Source organism: Carex rostrata, chromosome 4 (assembly GCF_964058835.1).
Source record: "Carex rostrata chromosome 4, lpCarRost1.2, whole genome shotgun sequence".
NCBI lineage: Eukaryota > Viridiplantae > Streptophyta > Magnoliopsida > Poales > Cyperaceae > Carex > Carex rostrata.
In genome coordinates, this window is record NC_135921.1 from 14,268,520 (window position 1) to 14,289,945 (window position 21,426).

Below are 21,426 nucleotides of genomic sequence, written 5' to 3' on the forward strand. Positions count from 1 at the left end.
ACAAGAAAATTGAAAGGAGCCAAAGGAGATTGGGGTCAGAAGCAAAAATCGAAGGAAGAGAACTGCACTTGATTAAGGGAGCCCTTACTTTTCTCTTTTTCTTTTGTTTTTCTGATTTTAATGGAATCAAGTATGACTTGTGTTTGTGTTGAAAGTATGCTTGGCTAAACATTTTATCTAGGGATATGGGAGTAACTTGATACTTTTGTTATGTTAATTTAATTGTTTGAATTTTATTTGTGGTTGTGATATTGATTTATTTATGAATGCTTGCTTGGTTTGTTTAATTATTTCTTATTTTATTAAGGGATCCGCTAATAATAAATTGAGACCGAAAGGAGCAATTTATATTAGAAGTACTTTTTAAAATAGCGATAGTTTATAATCCATCCTGCATTCTGTCTGGAATTCAGGCTGAGGTTCTGGAATTTAGTCTGCATTAGTTTATAATTCATCCTGCATTTAGTTAATTCATTCAGCATTTTTATAATTCAGTTTATAACAAAAATCATTCAATATTTGCTTGTCTAGATTATTGAAAACCGGTAAACCAGTACTTACAATACCTCTCTGTGGTTCGATACCCAAATTACTAAGCGATAAGGTCGTACGCTTGCGACCAAATTGTATTGGAATTAGGGATTAAATTGTTAAGCTACCAAAATCACATCATTAGTCTACATATATTTGCTTGATTTAGCTTTGATATGAAAAGTACCAACAATTTGGTCTTTCTAATCAATCCAACTTGCCTAAAATTATGTTTATATCCAAACAATTCTATTATTGAAAATAACATTACTCAATTATAAGAAATTTGAATTACTATGACATTGTAAACAACCTCATCATTAGAAAACAGCAAAGACAAATAAATAAAGAAATTCTATAGGGAAAAACAGAATAGTACAAAGAAATTTACTAATATTAGAGAAAGGCAAGTGGAGCAAGAGCATGTATTGTGATCACCACAGCAGAGGCCAATACCTGTCACATTATCTGGTACTGTACCAACGGTACCAGCTGCGAAACCATTACCAGTAGAATTGGGGTGCAAAGCTGAGAAGAGATATGGTTAAGGTTGGACTGGTACGTGTTGTTGTTCGTATAGTTACCTGTACTGGTACTTTTACCCACAAACACAATAGAAGTATTCAATGGAATGTGGCGGATCAACTGTATTGCCTGGTACAAGGAGGTAAAATATGAGCAGAAAGAGAAAAATTAAGAACATCAGAGTGGACATAGTGTGTTTATTTTTATTTTGGTTCTAAAATCTAGATGTAGAGAGAGATAACTGAGAAGGGTTAAAATAGTGTTCTTTCTCCACAAAAATGTCATATTATTTTTTTTTATCAGTGTTAGTTAGTGTTTTTAATTGATTAAATTACAAGATGGGGATATAAGTAAAATGAATGAGTTTGAATGGGGAAATAACTAAATTTAAAGTTTTAATGGGTAAATATCTAAATGACGAAGTTATGATGGGCATATATCTAAATTTCTCTAAAGTGTTAATCAAATTATAGGAAAGATCAACGAGTCAGATTGGTGTACAGGTAGGACTCACTGAACAAAACAAATGAAAGATCAATGAGCTGTCCCAAAATTGCATGAAAGCTGTGCAATTAGAAATTAATATATTATGGATTGATGGTGTTATCCATTGACTAATGACCACGTTTTCATATTCATCTGCAGCTGTTTTGCAAATTTTGTGTAAACTTCTCACCCGGAGCACCAATGTTTTTTTCAAATTTTTGTGTTTAAAATCAGAAGAAAAATGATTTGAAAGATTAGACCTTCATCTTTCTCTCAACAAAAACAACAAAAAAAATGATTTGCTCGAGCAAGCCAACCCAAATTGTCCGAAAATTCCAGATTTTTTATTTCTTAATTCCATCAAAATATGTCGATAAGGTTTCACCTTAAGAAAAGTTTCTCAATGCCTTTTGTTCTTTTTAAACCTTGGATTTTTCCTCTACTATCCGCACTGCATTTTCTATCTCGCACAATCAAGGAAGCACCATCTAAAGGCTTTCTATTATCCACACTATGATCCCGAAGTCAATTTCCTGCAAAACCACTTCATATGAAAATGTAAGAAAGCAGAGATCATATAGAACTTGTGAGTTGTGACAAACAGACAGTGTAGTTACCTTCAGAAACAGTTTTATTGCTTAAAGTTGAAGTGCAATCCAAGAGACAACACAACCATTTAGATTACCTAATACTTTTTCCCTAAATAAACACACATCTTTTCTTAAAAATGCAATAACTAAGTGGTTTGTTATTTGCTTCACCCTGGCAAAATTCCTAAATCTCAAAATTTTGTTCTAACTAATGCGGGTTGCATTTCTCATCCAGAGACTTACAGGAAAACTTAATACCGAACAACCACTCCAGCTAAAACAAATTCAATCCAGCAATATTTTCACAAACTCACTAAGAAAAAATTGGCAAAAACTGTCCTCAAGCAATTTTCTAATCTTCCTCATCTTCTTCGTCCTCCTCTTCTCCATCCGAAATGTCCAATTCATAATTCTCCACATCATCATCACCATCATCATGATCATTCACATCGTCATCATCTAACACCAGTTTTGTCAAATCCCTGTCTCGGTAAAGCACTCGAGTGCGCATCACACGATTCACCTTATCCCTCAAACTTGCCAATGGATGCGGTTCAACCAGCTTCCCCCTCTCGTATCCCTCTCTTAGCACAACTGTTGTGGTCTTGCACTTGAGTGAAAAATAAAATATCCCAGGATACCTTGTAAAAATCCTAGTGAATTTATGCGGCAACACAAGCTCTTCTCTGAGCTTCCTTATGTAATTCCTCTTTGTTTTCTTGTGAATTGTAAGGCTGAGTAACTCATGGAGCACAGCAACAACTCTCTTCTCCATTAGATCACTCTCTGGGTCAATTCCAGTTGGATCAGCATAAGGAGATATGTAAGGCAACCTGTGAAACTCATCCATCCATGTCTTGACAGTATTCATGCTTCCATAGCCACGTGGGAACCGCATAGGGAATGCAAGTGGGGCTCCCAGAGAAGAAGGCGGTTTCTTCAAATCACGGTATGAAGGGGACTCCAAGTGTCTTCTCTGGAGATATGAAATGGCGAGATCAGTCGGGTAGTTCATAAGAGACATCACTGTATCACTGCTATGCTCTCTCCGTGAAATGCTGAATAAATTTGGGTGGAGGGAAGGAAAGGTAGATGTGAAATCATGAGGCAGACCAAGGTCGAAACGGAGTGGAAAGAGAGCAGACAGGGGGAGAGAGCGTGATTGACAGAGCATCAATAACCGTGCGAGGCGGAGGTGTGAATCGGATGTGGCGGCAGTGGAGGAAAGGCGGGAGAGGACAAGAGAGCCGGGATCAGAGAGAGAGAAGCAGTTGACGGAAGGAAACCTGGGATGAGGTGATTCGACAAAGAGATTTGGGAAACGGCGAAGGAAGCGGAGAACTGGAATGGTAAGGCCGAGGGTTTTCTGGAATTGGGAGAGATTGCGGGCTTGGATAGGGGAGCTTGCCGTGGTGTGGCGGCCGATGTATTCTAAAAGGAGACAGCATGCCTTGGTGTCGGTGTCTCGGTCGATGATGTGGTCCAGACTTCGGTTCTTTACCCACTTCAGTCGGACCTTCTTCATTTTTATTGGTGGCGATGAGGGTGGTGGTGGTGGTGCCTAAGAGGTTTTTTTTTTTTTTAGCTGATTAGGCATCCAGCCTGTGAAGCGGTTGTTTGCAATGTTCCTATGACCATAAGAAATTCAATTTAATATGAATAGCTATTTTTTTTAGCTGATTAGTATCAGATGAAGTCTATCATGTTGATCATATTTTCACTTACAAAGTGCGGAGGGGAAGAAGAGCAAGCACATTAATGGAGCCAGTAAACTGATTATTCTGAAAGTACCTGAGAGTGGTGGCGCGTGAGAGAGAGTGAGAGAGGGGAGGGTGGCAAGATGAGGGGAAAGAAGAAATCGCCAAGTTTCTTTGAACCGAATCGATCGATCGGACAAATCCAAGCTGTTCAACGGATCGTTCAAATTAGGCCCAATTTCATAAATATCAACCGATCTGAACCGAGTTTTGGGCCATGTTCAGATATAAATTCGTTCATTATTTGTTTATATTTCTTGCCAACATTTAGAAAAGATAAAACAGTGATCAGGATGCAACTGTCCAAACTGTAATTTTTTTTGCAATTTTAAGTTTTTTTTAATTAAACATAAAATGTTATTATTTTTTATTGAAATATTAGAAATATTTTATATAGATGGAATACTGTATAATTTGATTTATTAGAAAGACTGCGATAAATAACCTAAATCAACATTTTTCAGGCTGTATTTTTTGCGGCTCTAAGAAACATTTAAATATTTTTTGTGTTAAATCTGAGTTATTAATTCCGGTTCAAAAATTATTTCTAAGTAAATACATAAAATATTATAATTCTTCTATTTTCAAAAAAACAAAAAGTTTATCTGACAAAACGCTGATAAAATTTTCATTGAAAAACTTTTTCTCACAAATTTTTTTATTTTCTCGATCGATAAATTTTATAAGTTTTAGGATTTTGTAGGACTAATTTTGGACTGCAGAGATAGGCAAAATAAATTATTTATAAGTTTGGATTTTATTTTTAATATCTAAATATCTGAATTTAAAATTCAATAGTAGACAAGTGTCTATTCCTGCTGATGTGGCTTTACCACTACTTATGTTATCAAATTAGTGTAATAATATAGTACGAACATCGTGGTTGATAGTATTTTTATGTAAAAATAACATTGTTTCGCTCATAGAGAAGTATTGTTATTATTGACGTTTCACCGCTATTATAATACTATCAGTAACAATATTTCACCATAAGTATAAAAATATCAATGATTATTTATAACAACTTCTATTGAAAAAAAAAGAGAGGTTGTTTTGTGCTAAGTAAAATGATGTTATTGAAAACATTTCAATTCTAAAATAACTATGTCAATGATATATAATAACGTCTTAATCTAAAGCAAAACACGTTTTTGTGCTTATGTAAACAAATATCATTGATAGCATTTCGCTTATATATAGAGAAACGATATCAATAATATATAAGAGGAGGGTTCAAATGTCTTCATCATGCCTTCATTTTTAAAAATTTAAATAACTCAAAGTTTAGAACTTAAACGTCAAAATAACGTTAGATGTGACATATGTTATTTTCTCTATTTTTCCATGAAAAATTATCACATTTTGATTTTGCTTTTATGTAAATCAATAAGTTAAAAAATCAACGTCTAGAAATTATCCACATTAGTATACATTTTTATAAGCTCAGGATGACAACCAAATCAAAGTTGAAATGCCATAAATTTTTACATGTGCATAGATAAAATGATGTAGTTCATATCCAATGGTTTTATTTCAAATTTTAAGATTTAAATTTTGAGTTATTAAAGTTTTTAAAAATGGAGGTATGATGGAGGCACAAAAAATGAAGGCATTTGAACCATCGTCAATATATAACAATTTTACTCTAATACAAACATTACTTAGAAAAATTGAAATAATATATTTTTTGGTGTTGAGGTAAAATATTATCATTAACAGCGTTTTACTTCGAGAAAAAACGTTGTTCGTCTCTTTAAAAAAAATATTGTCAATGAAAATACTTTTATTATGTTTCGGAAATTTGCAGTGATCTCATAATTTTAAATTTATTTTTTCTAATTGCTACAGAAAAATAACATCGGAATAGGCGTTGTTTTTTTATTTGTTTTGCTGGATGCACTGGACTGTTAGCTCCGAGATTTTTATTTTTATCCAAAAATTAAATGATTTTATTATAAATAACCACGTTTTTCGAAAATTTTTATTTCTACCCAAACCGCATATATTCTGTGCGGCCCGAATTAAAAATTCGGACCGTATAGAATATATGCGGTCCGAAAAAAAAAATTTTGTTTTTTTTTTTTGGATTTAAAAATTCGGACCGCCTAGAATATTTGCGGTCCGAAAATTTAAATTTTTTTTTTTTTTTTTTTTTTGCTTTTTTCAAATGGCCTAGGCAATTTTTGAGTGATAATATCTCACGATCTGTTTAGAGATTTTAGATGAAACTTCACAGTCTTGTTCTACGATGTCAAGACTACATGTCGGTCAATTTTCATAAATTTTGAAGATGTTTTCCTATGTTAACCAATGATGCAAAGTTGGACTCAGAAGCACTCCTTTAGCAGTTCGGGCAATTTTTGAGTGATGATATCTCACGATCTGTTCAAAGATTTTAAATAAAATTTCACAGACTTGTTCTACGATGTCAAGACTACATGTCGGTCAATTTTCATGAATTTTGAAAATGGTTTCCTATGTTAACCAGAGATGCAAAGTTTGACTCAGAAGCACTGCTTTAGCAGTTCGGGCAATTTTTGAGTGATGATGTCTCACGATCTGTTCAGAGATTTTAAATAAAACTTCACAGACTTGTTCTACGATATCAATACTACATGTCGGTCAATTTTCATGAATTTCGACACGTAGTCTTGACATCGTAGAACAAGTCTGTGAAGTTTTATTTAAAATCTCTCAACAGATCGTGAGACATCATCACTTAAAAATTGTCCGAACTGCTAAAGGAGTGTTTCTGAGTCCAACTTTGCATCTCTGGTTAACATAGGAAACCATTTTTAAAATTCATGAAAATTGACCGACCCGTAGTCTTGACATCGTATAACAAGTCTGTGAAGTTTTATTTAAAATCTCTCAACAGATCGTGAGATATCATCACTCAAAAATTGCCCGAACTGCTAAAGGAGTGCTTCTGAGTCCAACTTTGCATCTCTGGTTAACATAGGAAACCATTTTCAAAATTTATGAAAATTGACATACATGTATTCTTGACATCGTAGAATAAGTCTGTGAAATTTTATTTAAAATCTCTGAACAGATCGTGAGATATCATCACTCAAAAATTGCCCGAACTGCTAAAGGAGTGCTTCTGAGTCCAACTTTGCATCCCTGGTTAACATAGGAAAACATCTTCAAAATTCATGAAAATTGACCGACATGTAGTCTTGACATCGTAGAACAAGACTGTGAAGTTTCATCCAAAATCTCTAAACAGATCGTGAGATATTATCACTCAAAAATTGCCTAGGCCATTTGAAAAAAGCAAAAAAAAAAAAAATTAAAATTTCGGACCGCAAATATTCTAGGCGGTCCGAATTTTTAAATCCAAAAAAAAAAAAAAAAAAATTTCGGACCGCATATATTCTATACGGTCCGAATTTTTAATTCGGGCCGCACAAAATATATGCGGTTTGGGTAGAAATAAAAATTTTCGAAAAACGTGGTTATTTATAATAAAATTATTTATTTTTTGGGTAAAAATAAAAATCTCGGCTGTTAGCTCATGGCCATGCCAGCCTGGAAAAAAAAAATTAGATTCTAGAACTCTAGTTTTCCGAAAATTTTGTTTATATCTAAAAAAAGAGGAGGGATCAAGTTACAACAAGTATTTTTTACATTTTGAAAGTCCAAATCGTCGATCCAAACCGTTAGATGTGATCTCTACAATAAAATGTGCTTGGAGACCAAATTTTATATTTTTTGGAATTTTTTTACTATTTATTAAGATGGGTACAAAATTCAATAGTATGAATTTGACTATTTTTTGTACCCATCTTAATAAATAGTAAAAAAAATCCAAAAAATGTAAAAATTGGTCTCCAAGCACATTTTATTGAAGAGATCACATCTAACGGTTTGGATCGACGATTTGGACTTTCAAAATGTAAAAAATGCTTGTTATAACTCAAAAATTGTTGTAACTTGATCCCTCCTCCTAAAAAAATTCAAAATTTTCAATTCTACAATCCATTTGCAAAAAATTTGAAATCTGCTGAATCCGCAAAATAATTTTCAAAATCTAAGCTTGACTTTCCGGAAAATTATTTGACTTTCCATAAAATTATTTATCGGATTTAGGATTTTCTGATTTTTTTATTTAATTAAATAAAAAATGTTACGATTTTTTTTTATTGAAATATTACAAATATTTTTATATTTCTTTGAAACTAAATGGAATACTATATAATTGAATATATTAAAAAGATTGTGTCAAATATCCAGATCAATATTTTTTAGCACGAATTTTTTGTGGCTGAAAGAAAAATTAAAATATTTCTTTGAGTGTTGCTGAAAAATAAAATAAAATTATTTTAGATCTAAGTTATTGATCCTGGTTTAAAAGTTACTTCTTAGTAAAGTTCAAATTCTAAGATACTCCATCTAATTTAAAAAAAAAAAAATGATCTGCCATCATTTCGGCTCTGTCGAAATGTCAAATCAATGTTTTTTTTTTATCAAAATAAGATCCAGTATCTTAGAATTTGAATGTACTAGAAGGACAACGATAATTTCTTTTTTTTACTCAAACGTGACTTGTGGACCGGGGTCAATAACTCAGATCCAAACTTTTTTTTAACTTTTTCTAGTAACACAAAAAAATATTTTAATTTTTCTTACAGTCGCAATAAATCTGGCTGAAAAATGTTGATCCGGGTTATTTGTCACACTCTTTCTAATAAATTCAATTATACAGTATTACATCTATTTTCAAAGAAATATACAAATATTTCTAATATTTCAATACAAAAAATAAATAAATCATCACAACTTCTATTTAATTAAAATATGAAAACCAGAAATCCTAAATCTGGTAAATAATTTTCCGAAAATAGAATTCTTAAATTCGGAAAATTATTTTGTGGATTCAGGGTTGGATTTGTGAAATAATTTTCCGGATTGGCATGGACACAATTTTTTTTGCAAATGGGGGTGTAGATTTGTAAATTTTATATTTTTTTTAGATATTAATAAAAATTTCGGCTAATTTTTTTATTGCTTTATAATCGCTGATTGAAAATATTGAGGCAGCATAAATGGCCTCATGGGTGACCTAATGTATGCTCTCATCAGGAGAAAAAAATTGAGGCTCATGATATTATCAGAAGGCATTTAATTTAAGCAATAATGAATAATTCAATAGGTTATTTACAAAAAAATAATAAAATAAAATAAAGAGAAATGTTCTGGTACCCCGAGCTCGTCCCCGAACTGGTTTAACTGGGTTTAACTGTCCGCTAATAACGAAAATTTGTTAATTTGCCATTAATTAACGCATCGATGTTTTAACGCATTGCTATTTTACATTGATTGCTTTAAATGTTAGCTTTGCACGGTTTTGTCTTGCGCTTTAATTTCGTGGACAATCTGTTAGGAGGAGTTGTAATCACTAATCCCCGAGCTAGTCCCGCAGCTTATTAACAGTCATGTAATCATTAATTAACTACTTACTTGAACGTAGTTTAAAGTACAATTTAAACCCAGTTAGCTCGAGGACGCGATGGGGGATTGGTTCTAATTTTAATTATGCAAATTAACAGCTTTTGATATTTAATAACTAAAAATACAGTCTCCATTTTGAACAAGTAATCCATTAAATAAAGATTTTTCAATGTTTGTAAACACAGGTTTATATGTTTGTAACGCATATTTTTTAATTTTTGTAAACACATGTTTATATGCTTTAAAATGTGTTTGTAAACACAGGTTTATATGCACAAATTTTTATTGTTTTGTTTATGTTATTTTCTTGCCAGTATATATTGGTTTACTTGTTTTACACACAGGTTTATATGCTTTAAAATATGTTTGAAGAATAAAGAAAAATTGATACTATTATTGCGCTGTATGAAGTAAAACCTAATCTTTTTGTCGCCGATATTCTAAAAGGTTGGAGGACACGCACGGATACTTTGTTTGGGATACAATTATCAGCTTCCTAAAATAAAATCCTATTCAGGTTAGATGCATTTCGATTGACTTGCGCCAGAAACTCAGAAATGTAAAATGGACAAGTCTCAATGGTCTTGATAATATTCAGTCTTTGAAAGCCTTTTCCATGTAAAGTCATATAATTTGACAAAGCCGTGTTTTTAAATAAAGGAATTACACATGTTGCTATCTTCATACATTGATAATAATGTACGAATTTTCATGTAATTTAAATGCCATTATATTCCATTAAATATACATATCATAACTCCTACATTTCACAAATGTACAAGTTAATTTTGATGGTTGCCAATATTATCAAATTAATTCTTTGTTAATGAAAAATGAATTCAACTCCAAAAGAAAAACAGACAAATCCTAATTCTTTCTGCCTCTCAAACAGAAAATAAACAAAGAGACGAGTGTACTTCATTTTACTTATTATTATACATAACCTTTCTTCCATAATATATATAAAAGGTCTATCACAATTCCAGCCAGAGCATTGCACCATTAGACTATATAATTTACAGGTAATTAACAACATGGGAGCGAGAACAAACGAAAAAACGAAGAAACAAAAAAACAAAAAATGAAACGGGAGTTGAAGAAGTGAACTACTATTCTTGTGTCATTCTCACACCTCAACTATCAAGCATTTCAAACTCGGATTCTTCACTAGATTTCCAATCAATTGAAGAATGTTTTCTCCTGGTGTTGTCCTGTTTAACCGAAGAACTCATAGAGGCAGCATTTCTCCCATCTGACAAGAGCGAGTCCATGTACTGATCCAGAAGCAATATATTTGTCACATGGCCTCTTTCTACATCGCTAGAAGACAGATCATCAGTGTTAGCTCGACCATGCCTCCTGCTACTTCCTTCACGAGTAGAATTATAATAATCCACGTCAGATGGGACCTCAGACCACTGGTCCATGCTCAGCTCAGAATGGGTCTTCGCAAAGGTCCACTGGTTTTCTATGCTCCGTTCTGACCTTGTTTTGGCAAAGCTACATACCATCGAAGATTGGCTGTTATTTTCACGGTGAATGCTCCGTTCAGTTTCATTTGTTACTACTGTGATCTCCTTCTCAGATGAATCTGAAGAGTTTGGTCTGATTTCGATCCCCCTCAGCATGGCACGCATAGAGTCCACAATCTGTCACCAAAACAAAACTTTGCTTGAATAACATCTGCCATTTAAAAATCTATCTACACTCAACACCTGGGGGGGGGGGGGGGGGTAAGACCGTAATACCGTAATATTACCTGTTGAGTTGATAATAACTCTGAATCATGTTCATTAAGCTTTGGATGCAACAGTGCAAAGTAGATCTTATAGAATGAACCTTCTGTCATCGAATCGGGGCAAAGTCTAGCCCGTAGAGCAGCCAATTCTGGAGCAAGTCTTTCCATGGATGCCACATGATCTTTCTGAGTATTTGTCATATTGAAACCTGTAAAATCAGTAATTGAAATTACAATAGCACAAATGCAATGCAATAAATATGTTTTGAGAAACAAATTCTGATTAAACAACATGTAGCAGAGGTGTCTAGTTCAATATTGAATAATCAAAGGTTAAACAAGACCAATTCTACTTCAATATTTGAGATTTAAAAGTATTGAAATATGGATTGAGATGCTTCAGTACCAGTAGATCAGTCAGAAGAATACATTATTCATAGATCATGTACAATTAAGCAATTATACAGTTCATACTATTACTATCCCAAATTGCTCAGAATACAGAATTCCCAATAAAATGTTTACTGAAATAAAGCGAAGTTTACCATCTCTGGTAGGGACAGGGAATTCAACCCACGAATCAGGACACCCTGCAAGTACCGCTACAAACTCCACAAGATCATCTGAGACACCAACAGCATCCCTTGGTGGAGACAGAGATTGAGGATTTGTCAGACTCAGAAACGCCGCAGTCTCAGTCGGGCTCTCTGGTGGGACCCGAAGTGAGACAGAAAAGCGCGACAATCCACCTCTGAGGGCACCACCGAGCTCAGCTAGGTCAGAGAGGATACCTGAGAGGATAGGCGGGGAAGGAGGAAGCGGCGATGGAGAGCGGCGGCGGGGATGGGAGAGGGAGAGGCGTGGTGTATGGGGAGGTGAGTCGGTGTGGGTAGGGGCCAGAAGAGGGAAGAAGCAAGCGATGTCGAGGAGGTGTCTACCGAGTTCTGAGAGATCGTCGCGCACGCCGCGAAGACCTCTAGCCATGTCTCAATTCTGATTAGGGTTTGGATGACTGGGAAAGGAAAGGAAGGGAAGGGAAGGGAGAGAAAGGGGAGAAAGGGGAGTTGTTCGTCGAGTTCAGTGTAGGAAACTTTTTATGTGCCCTGTTGACTTTAACCGTGTGCATTAAGTTAAGGCAATGTTACTCGGATATAGCAATTAGCAATTATAACTTACAAGTTCTAAAAATACTCTGCTAATTCCAAATTGGATGTTCTGGCATTTTATTACAACCCAAAAATAGAAAAATAGCATCTTCAAATTTATCAATCATTTTAGATAATATTTTTACGGAAGAAAAAATAATTCTCTTACGTTTTAAAAATATTAATATATTAGACGGACAGTTAAACTTGATCTATCATAGATTTATTTACAATAATGAATTTATCATTTCTTTTTATTTCACGGATCATTTTATATATATATATATATATATATATTTCTTTTTCAATTTCTATTCGTTACATTGATAACTACACTGATAAGGGAACAGAAATCCTAAAAGTGAGTTCGCAGTTGCTAGAATCAATTGGGATTCGAGATAGCGACAGGAAGGTTCGGTCTTCTTATTTATAATTAAGCACGCCTCCATTAATTTTTTTTTTTTTTTTTTTGAAAAACTGGTAGTAGCTATCAAGGTTTGTAAGGGGGAATCGAACTCTCGATCTTTGAATATAACAACTCTAGGGCATTTTTCTAGCCAGTTGTGCTATCTCCCCTTTCTCGCCTCCATTAATCATTTAAATTGCTTTTAGACGTCCCATTTACAGAACCTCCCGCCCCAAGTAGGGGTGAAAACGGATCAGATACAGAATTGATGGTGGTAATGGTAAGAATTACGGATCCGATATTTATTAAAAATATCAAAATTTATAATATTTATCTAATTATACAGTGATGAATAACATAATTTTGTTTATAATATATATTAAATTATATAGTATATATCTACTATTTTGATTGGAATAATTGAAACATAAAATTGTATCAGCATCTGTATTTATATGAGTGTTTAGACATTAGATATTTATATCTAATTTTTTTCGAATATAGTTCGGATATTATCCTCTTTGTTTTCACTCCTACTCTAAAGTTCTAAATTATTCCTTTTAATAAATTGATCTAAAAGGAGCAAATTTTACAAATACAGAGATAAAAGATGTTTTTTCTCACTTGTAAATTATATGATATTTTCTTAAGTAAAAAGTTGAAGGTTAAGTCACTCAACTATTTAATACATATGTTATTATAATAAAAGGATTTGTTTTCCATTCGGATTTATCAAATAAAATTATGATATTTTCAAACAAATTATTAATTCAATGATCTTACAAAATTAATAAGTTCCCGAATTCTTATAGTTGAAATTGTGAATGTGACGTTAATGTTTACAATTAATTACAAGTGGATAGAGATGCTGTCAATGTATCGAGGTCGGGGATGTATTCAAGTAAGGTTATGTTTGTGGTGAGATGCTCAGTGACGATATGCAGCACAGCACAGCACAGCACAGCACAAGGGATGGATAGCTGCTTCTAATTAGACATGATTCTACCAACTAATGCTTAATGCTCTGGCTTTTTAGGTGATTGAGACAGGTACAGGTACATGGTGATTTGATGTAGTGCAACACTTTCCGTCTATCTGGTCGGCTTTTAGCGAAGGAAAAAAATGTGATAGCCTGATAGGATTAATATGACACATGATCAAAAATATTTTTCACATAAAATATCATAACAAAGAGTGATAGAGGGCGGTCCCGTAATGTGTATTGTGTGGTCATGCTCATGATGTGATCAGACATGATTAATTTAACCGGTTGTATTCAATTGATTCTTAATACAACTATTTCTCAATACAATTCACAGAATGAAATGAACAAAATGTGAATGAGGCATTCTTATTGATTATGTTCAGAAAAGAATAATCAAATCTCACCAAAGTTCCACACGTTTTAACAACACTTGGGAACTGAACACAAAATACATACCGATATGATACAACAAGAAACTAATAACAGAAGAAACAAAAACAATATGCATCCCTTCCTACACTATTAGACCTTACCTGACCCACGTACTATATTTCAAATCTTTATCACACACTTCACATTTCGAAATATGTCCAGGGCCGACCTGGCAGTGCCCCAGAGAAGGCACAACAAAAAATCAGGATCCCTATTATCTCACTTGAAACAATTCTTATTGACATCTATATCAACCCCGTGTACCCGGTACCTGAATGAACGGGCATTCCATAAGGATTAACTGGGGTAGGTGTGTACGCGTTCCCAAACGGGTTCAGACCCGCTTGTTGCTGGGGTGCTGCCATCAGCATCTGTTGTTGTAGCATGAATGCTTGTTGCTGCTGAGCCATGGCAGCTAGTTGGACATTATGAGGGGCTGCAACAGCATTGGACGCATAAAATGGATCATAGGTTGGAGGTTGCATGGCTGTGCCTGCCATGGGACCCATTTCCCAGGGGTTGTAGCTCGTTGTTTGGTTTGCACGTCTGTGGGCCTCATCATATAGACTGTCTAGGGTAAGCATATCCAGACCACCAGCCTATTATTCAATTAATTTTTTCAAGTCATGACAACGATTAATATAAGGTGTAGTAGTGTTATTTATCATATGCAGAAATTAGGGATGGGCTAAACTGCTTTGGGAAGTAAAACACCTGTTTTATTTCCCATCCATCTTCTGTGATTCAAGGTGCAAACAGTCAATCCGAACTTTTCAACATGATCTCCATAATCAAATGTGCTTGGAGACCAAATTTTACATTTTGTGGAAATTTTTGTTACTATTTTTTTAGACAGGTAGAAATCACTGTTTTTAAGAAAATTCTGGACCATAAAAAAACATTGATTTTGTACCTATAAAAAAAATAGTAAAAAAAAATGTAAAATTTGGTCTCCAAACACATTTTAATATGAAGATCATGTTGAATGGTTCAGAACTTCGAATCGACTCTTTGGACCTTGAAATCACAAAATATGGGCAGAAAGTAAAAGAAGGGCTTTACTTCCCAAAGCACCGTAGACCGTAGTCCATCTCTGGAAATTATATATCTGAAAAAAAAAGCATACCAATTTACTCGAAGCCACAGCACTTTCATTAGAACTTGATGCTGTAACAAGTGCCAACTCCCAGCCAGTACTTCCATCAGAGGTGAACCGACCAGCTGGAGTAACAGTAGATGCACCATCTGCAATATTTTACCAATGAATTAATGCAAATTGTCCTTTTTACTCAAATGGAATTGTGTATATATTGTTATGCTAATCTAACTTACCAAGAGGTACAATGGCCAGTGCTAGAGCATTTCTGTTCTCCAACTCGGTTGCAGCAGGGCTGGGTTCATTCATGCCCTAACAAAACAGTAGAACAGTTAGTTCAAGCTAATAACACCAATTACCAAATATTGCGTTACCAAGCAATCACCATCAGTAATCCAAAAAGGCACTGCTTATCCCTGAATTGAGCATTTATACCTCAATCAGTTGGGTTGCCAAAATCCATAGCAGCAAAACAAACACACAATTAAATCCCAAAAAATTTAATCTCACATAATAAATCCTCAATTTGCCTAACTAAGCAACAGTGTCCCAGGTCTTGATATGAATTTATTTTTCACACATTTAATCTTTCAGGGGTGATTGAAATATACCAGTAAATCTGTAGGCTCCACTTTTGGAGGTTCTTCTTTGACTGGTTCGGGTTCAGGTTCAGGCTCAGGTTTAAGTTCAGGTTCAGGTTCAGGTTCTGGGACGGGAGGTGGGGACTGCTCTGTGACCTTCTCTTGCACATCAGAATCTGATTTCTTGTACTCTATTGCAAGTACAACAGTTGTTTTCTCGCCATTTCCCTACAAAGTTAAAAGATTTATCAATTATTTCTTGACAAATGTTTCTAAAAAATGTTTATCATAGAAGGAAAGTTATTGCTTTTATTACCAGACTGCGAACAGTTGGAGCATCCTTCACGTATTCCTCCATTGTTGCAAGAAATGATGCCGGAGGCTGTAAATTTTTTTAAATGAGCATGAGCACAAGTTTACCATGCATGACTGGAAACAGTTGCAAAGTCAAAAATAAGAGAGAGAAACTATAAGACTTGAAATAACCTGCTCAATTTTTAGGAAATTCTCTCTACGCCCAATATGAACATTTTTGCACACTTCATAAAATTCAGAAAGCTTCTCTGCCTTTAATCCAAAAAAAAAAAAAAAAATACTATCAGTAAACCTATATATAAATAGCAACATTTTCAAGCCAATAAAAACTTTTAAAACTAATATGTACCTGTTTGTTAGCTCTTCTATAAATGTCTAGCGCCCTAATGGCGTCATTCCTTTGCATCTCAAAAAACTGTTTTAATACAATATTACAAAACCTTTAGCAAATAAAATCTATTGACAATTAGAAAATTTGAAGCAACTCGGTATGTTAAAAAAAGTACCTTGTCAACCAAATTGATTGTGCCATCACTAATTGCAGTGTATATCTTCACACTTTCCAGAGCAACCTGCCAAAACAAACATATGATTAAATTTTGAAAAAATGTTTTAGGCTAAAACAAATGTACTAAATAAAAGCAGATGAAAAATAAGAAAACCATTATCAAGATTGGACCGATACTTTCTTACAATTAGAGAACTCTTAAATGTAAAAAAAGGATGAAAAAAAAAGAACTCACCATTGTAAGTGCATGCTGAATTAAAACATTGTAGGATGCTGCTCCTTGCGGCTAAATATATAAAAAGAAACATAAATAACATTCACGATTTTACAGCTTTCTGTGCAATTTTCAAAAATATAGTTAATAAATAGACATTTACAATGCAATTAAGTAAGCGATATTGAAGTTGCTGCAGGGCTGGCAATTGATTAAGTAGCTCCATCGTGTCAAGATCCTTTGTTCTCTGCAAAACACACATACACACAAAAATTATAAGAAAAAGAAGTACAGATGATAAATTCAAAACATATTGATGGTTACAGTACCAAAATCAGAAACTGAAAACATAATTTAGATCACATACCGGTGGATCAGTCTCGAAATCATACTTGAGCACGCGAAAACATTCAAGTCTCTCCTCTAAGAACAATGCATAGCACCTAGCCCATGCAGAGTAGTCCCAAGCTGAATTAACATAAAGAAAGAATCAAAATTAGCCCAATATAAGAGACCAGTAATAATTGTTCATAAGCTCCAAATTAGTACTCAATTGATAAATTTTAGCACAAGTACCTTCGGCACTTGAGTCATCCTTGAAATGGGCCATATTGAGCATTTGACTCTGAGATCTACCATAATTGAGAAGTTCTTCGTGAAAAGTATGATCCACCTCTCTCAGAGCACGGTGAATCACAATCAAGGTTTTCAAGGCCACCTGGAATAGTCAAATTTGTTAAATTAGATAAGAGAAGCATTGTTATCAATAAATAATAACAAAAAGCATTGCACTTATTGTCAATTTCAACTTCTATCCTGAGTAAACAAAAAAATATATTTCTATTTTAAGAAAGCTCCTCCTTAGTGAAATTTCAGTCAGATCATGGTCTTAAGAGGGAAACTTTTCATGCGTGCATAATTCTATCAACAATTTGAAAACAACTCAACTAAAGAGACCATGTATGGTCAAATTTAATGCGGTAAAAAGATAAATTAGCCCAAAAGTGCTTTTTAATTATTTGTTTGCTTATTGTTTGAAGTAATAAAATTGTACCGCCCAATTGCGAGTCTTGGCAAGGCGCCTAGCTAGTGCATGGATACAGTAAGCCACATCAGCCCTGGGTCTTGAGGCTGAGATTGCATCAAATATAGCTGGAAAAGAAAAAGATATGAAAATTAAGCAAAAAAGATTGCCAAGAATACAAGAAAGGAGGGGAAATTAACATTAATTGGGTACATATTTGGTACTGTATGACAGATGGGACCCACCTCTGATGTACTTCTCTCTTGCGGGATGTTGTTTATGGTTTGTGGCCTTCACAACTGCAATATCCAATTCCTGAAAATAGAAAGACCAAGATGTCTCACTTCAAAAAGAAATCAACAAGACAATCTAAATAATTATGGACAGATTGACAAAATCAAGTATAATCCCATAGAAAATTAGGAAATCTCACATTCCCCTTCAGAACCTGAAAGTGTTTATGTGGGCATTACCAAAGATGCAAGGAGAGAGGACATTGTGCATGAGATTTTATGCTTTTTATTTCCCAGGGATTATGATATTTGATGCTTTTCATTGAGCAAGCATGGTATATGTGCCTTAAAGAACTAACATGCAATTTATTTCTTGCCTTATTTATTTACCTTGTAATCACTGTTAACTTTTGCCAAAGTAACTGTAGTAGAATCCTTGATAGCCCCAATATATTTTCTCAAGGTCGGCTCAGAATTGCCTCCGGCCATTTTGTTACTTAACTGCATGAAAAGAATGATTTAAGAAGACAATTAGATGATTTTGTAATTTTTATATATTTATATATAAACAAGATATAGAAAAACAGCCAAATAAAATCTCTACATAATTAACTTTATCAAAGAAGTAAAGACCTAATACCAAATATCATTTGATATATTTATCTGAAATAATTTATTTCTATAAAATTGGAGTTTGACCATTTCCAGTTCAATTTTGAAACTAGGCCAGATCTAACTAATATTATTAAATCTACAGGCTTAGTTCATACAAATTCATGAAAGAACTAACAACTAAAGAAGATGTATATACAGCAACAATAATTCTAGCTATGTTAACCATTGAAATTGACCAAGTCAACCCAAACCCCAAAAATCTATCAAAAAAAGGGTAGAAAGAAATTAACAAGAACAACATACCCAATTCGGTAAAAGACTTGGGATTCAATATTCAAGCTCAAGAACTCACCAGGAACAACGCAATTAAAGCCAGGGCGACAAAATTAAGAACAAAAATTAACTAGTATAACAAGAAAAAAAGCTAGAGAAAGAGAGAAGAAGGGATTGTATTACAGGCTGAGATTTAATTTCACAGAGAGAAGGCTTTTTATTCTCCTCCAGTCGCTGTCAGTGACCAACCCGGCCAATGGAGAAGACAGCGACAAAAGAACTAGAAAGAGGTATTCAAGATTTCAAGTTGTAAGAACTTGGAATAGCAGCGGAATTGGAATTATTGGGAAGGCATGGAGAATAAGCACTTTTTTTTCTTCACTATAATCTATCACCTACGGTACCTAACGTTTTGAGTTTATAATATGACCGTCCGATCTTTTAGCACGAATATTAAAGGAACTTCTTGCATTCCACCTCGATTCAGATTTAAACTCAAATTTAAAATTACCTCAGAGAAACCTCACTCTTGTTTCTACGCCTGCCTGTAGTCGGTGACTTGAATAATATAATAAACAATATTCTCTTAAAAGACTGTTAGAGGGAAGACTTTTTCGTCCAGTTTTTAAAATTTGAAGCAATGTTTGACGACCTCTGCGTTTTTATTCTAGATTTCTAGATCTTGAATTTTATTTGCATTGGAGCATTTATTTTCTTTTCCTGATGACTAACTGACTCTTTGAAAAATCTTTCCTAATTGTCAAATATGACTTTGCCATTAATCTAGATTAAGGGACGTTGATCTGTTTTCCAACTAATAATTTTATATCTATAAAAATTAGGGGAATTTCGTGTATGTCCCTCAAATTCTTAAAATTACATACTTTCTCTTCTAAAATTCATAAAATCATATTTATCATTTGAAATTTTTAAAAACTTGCAAATTTAACTAATTTTTTTTATTTTTTTATTAAACTCGTTTTAAATTTATAAAGTACTTAATTTAACCATTTTTAAAATTCAAAATATGTAGCATGTATAAAAGATCTAGTTGGTCAGTTTGTGAGGGAAAACAGTTCATTCTCTACTTTCAATGCATACACGGTGACATTTAAGTATACATTTGTGTGTACATCGTAAGTAGGAAAATGAATCATTGGTCCACAAAAAAAAGTTAATTGGAATAGTAAACATTTCTTACACATGCTATATGTTTTTATTATCCGTTAATAAAGAATAAAATAAAGTTTTGATTAATTTAAAATGAGTTTTAATAATAGTATTAGTAACCATCTCGTCTAAGAACATTAATATGTTTTCTAAGTTTCCTACTAATAACTAAAAAAATTATAAAATAAAATACCAAATTGAGAAAACTAAAAGTTGAAGGGCCTAACAAAAACTATCCGCAACAATGAAACTTGACAATTATTTACACTAACTAACTACTGGATGAGAAGTCTTAGCTGTCAGAGGTCAGGAGTCAGCACTCAGCAGGGTAAATTAAATTAAATTAAATTAAATTAAGTGTACCTGTACAATTCTGTCCTTTTGCAGTCCACTTGATATTTAAAAAAAAATTCATTTTACTTGTGTGATATTTTAATTGTGAGAGTTGAATATACACCTTTATACTAAAAAAGGGAAAAAAATGTATTTTTTATTTATTTATAATATTGTGAAAAAGAGGAGGGTTAAATGCATTATATCTTTCATATCTCATTATAGCTCATATTATTATTTTTTTTTCAAAGTCTAAACAGTCGATTCAAACCGTTCAACATGTGCTTGAAGATCAAATTTTACATTATGTTTAGAATTTTTTTTTTACTATTTTCTTAGATAAGTACAAAATTACTATTTATGATTCAGAGTGATTTAGTACCTATCTAAGAAAATAGTAAAAAAATTCTAAACATAATGTAAAATTTGGTCTCCAAACATATTTTATTATGGAGATCATATTAAACGGTTCAGTTCGACTGTTTGGATTTTCAAAACAGAAATAAAAAAATACGAAGCATAATTACTTGATAAGGCGTGGAAGACACGAGATATTTAATTCATCACTTTAAAAAAAAAAATTAAAAAAGTAAATGCGGAGATAATTTTGGTTAGAAAAAATAGAAGACCGTCTAGAAGTAGAATCATTTGTGAGTAAAACCGTTTGTGTTGCATTATGAGATTTGGGATGGTGATGGATTGACCGATTTGCAGAAAACAGAAGGAAAATCCCAAAAAAATATATCACATGCTGCCTCATCTATCGCTATTTGCCACGCTGGACATGAATTATTAACATGTTAATATTATGAGTTATGACCATGCACTACAATCACACACATAATATATATAGCTGCACTAAAGTCTAAAGGTTAATTCTTGAACATTAATTACCATATCCATTCGTAATATTTGACCCACATCCATTTCATTATATTTGGCTAAAGTTATGACAACAACAATGATATTAATATATGAAACTTTCATTCATAGAATTCATGATTGACGAATT

General features: G+C 33.3%; 3 protein-coding genes across 5 annotated transcripts; all 3 read right to left on the reverse strand.

The window, feature by feature from the left end:
* Nucleotides 1-2,155: 2,155 nt before the first annotated feature.
* Nucleotides 2,156-3,759, reverse strand: LOC144553553 (Ubiquitin carboxyl-terminal hydrolase family protein). Its single transcript, XM_078301771.1, has one exon. It carries the CDS (start codon nucleotides 3,655-3,657, stop codon nucleotides 2,485-2,487), a length of 1,173 nt encoding a protein of 390 aa, XP_078157897.1. The 5' UTR covers nucleotides 3,658-3,759; the 3' UTR covers nucleotides 2,156-2,484.
* Nucleotides 3,760-10,260: 6,501 nt separating this feature from the next.
* LOC144553554 (uncharacterized) lies at nucleotides 10,261-12,158 on the reverse strand. The gene is made up of 3 exons (XM_078301772.1): nucleotides 11,630-12,158; nucleotides 11,106-11,293; nucleotides 10,261-10,995 (listed from the first exon to the last, which is right to left on the reverse strand). The coding sequence occupies exons 1-3, from the start codon at nucleotides 12,066-12,068 to the stop codon at nucleotides 10,480-10,482; spliced, it is 1,143 nt and encodes a 380-aa protein (XP_078157898.1). The 5' UTR covers nucleotides 12,069-12,158; the 3' UTR covers nucleotides 10,261-10,479.
* Nucleotides 12,159-13,961: 1,803 nt separating this feature from the next.
* On the reverse strand, nucleotides 13,962-19,293 carry LOC144553555 (ENTH/ANTH/VHS superfamily protein). Of its 3 annotated transcripts, none has more exons than XM_078301776.1 (16): nucleotides 19,095-19,293; nucleotides 18,414-18,524; nucleotides 18,036-18,105; nucleotides 17,821-17,918; nucleotides 17,343-17,484; nucleotides 17,134-17,234; nucleotides 16,930-17,013; nucleotides 16,788-16,838; nucleotides 16,551-16,616; nucleotides 16,394-16,459; nucleotides 16,216-16,296; nucleotides 16,046-16,111; nucleotides 15,760-15,957; nucleotides 15,385-15,460; nucleotides 15,179-15,297; nucleotides 13,962-14,651 (listed from the first exon to the last, which is right to left on the reverse strand). In XM_078301776.1, the coding sequence occupies exons 2-16, from the start codon at nucleotides 18,510-18,512 to the stop codon at nucleotides 14,298-14,300; spliced, it is 1,671 nt and encodes a 556-aa protein (XP_078157902.1). In that variant the 5' UTR covers nucleotides 18,513-18,524; nucleotides 19,095-19,293; the 3' UTR covers nucleotides 13,962-14,297. The 3 variants fall into 3 exon arrangements, with proteins under 3 accessions (XP_078157902.1, XP_078157901.1, XP_078157899.1); XM_078301775.1 differs by having other exon boundaries at nucleotides 18,991-19,106; XM_078301773.1 differs by having other exon boundaries at nucleotides 18,942-19,099.
* Nucleotides 19,294-21,426: the final 2,133 nt, after the last annotated feature.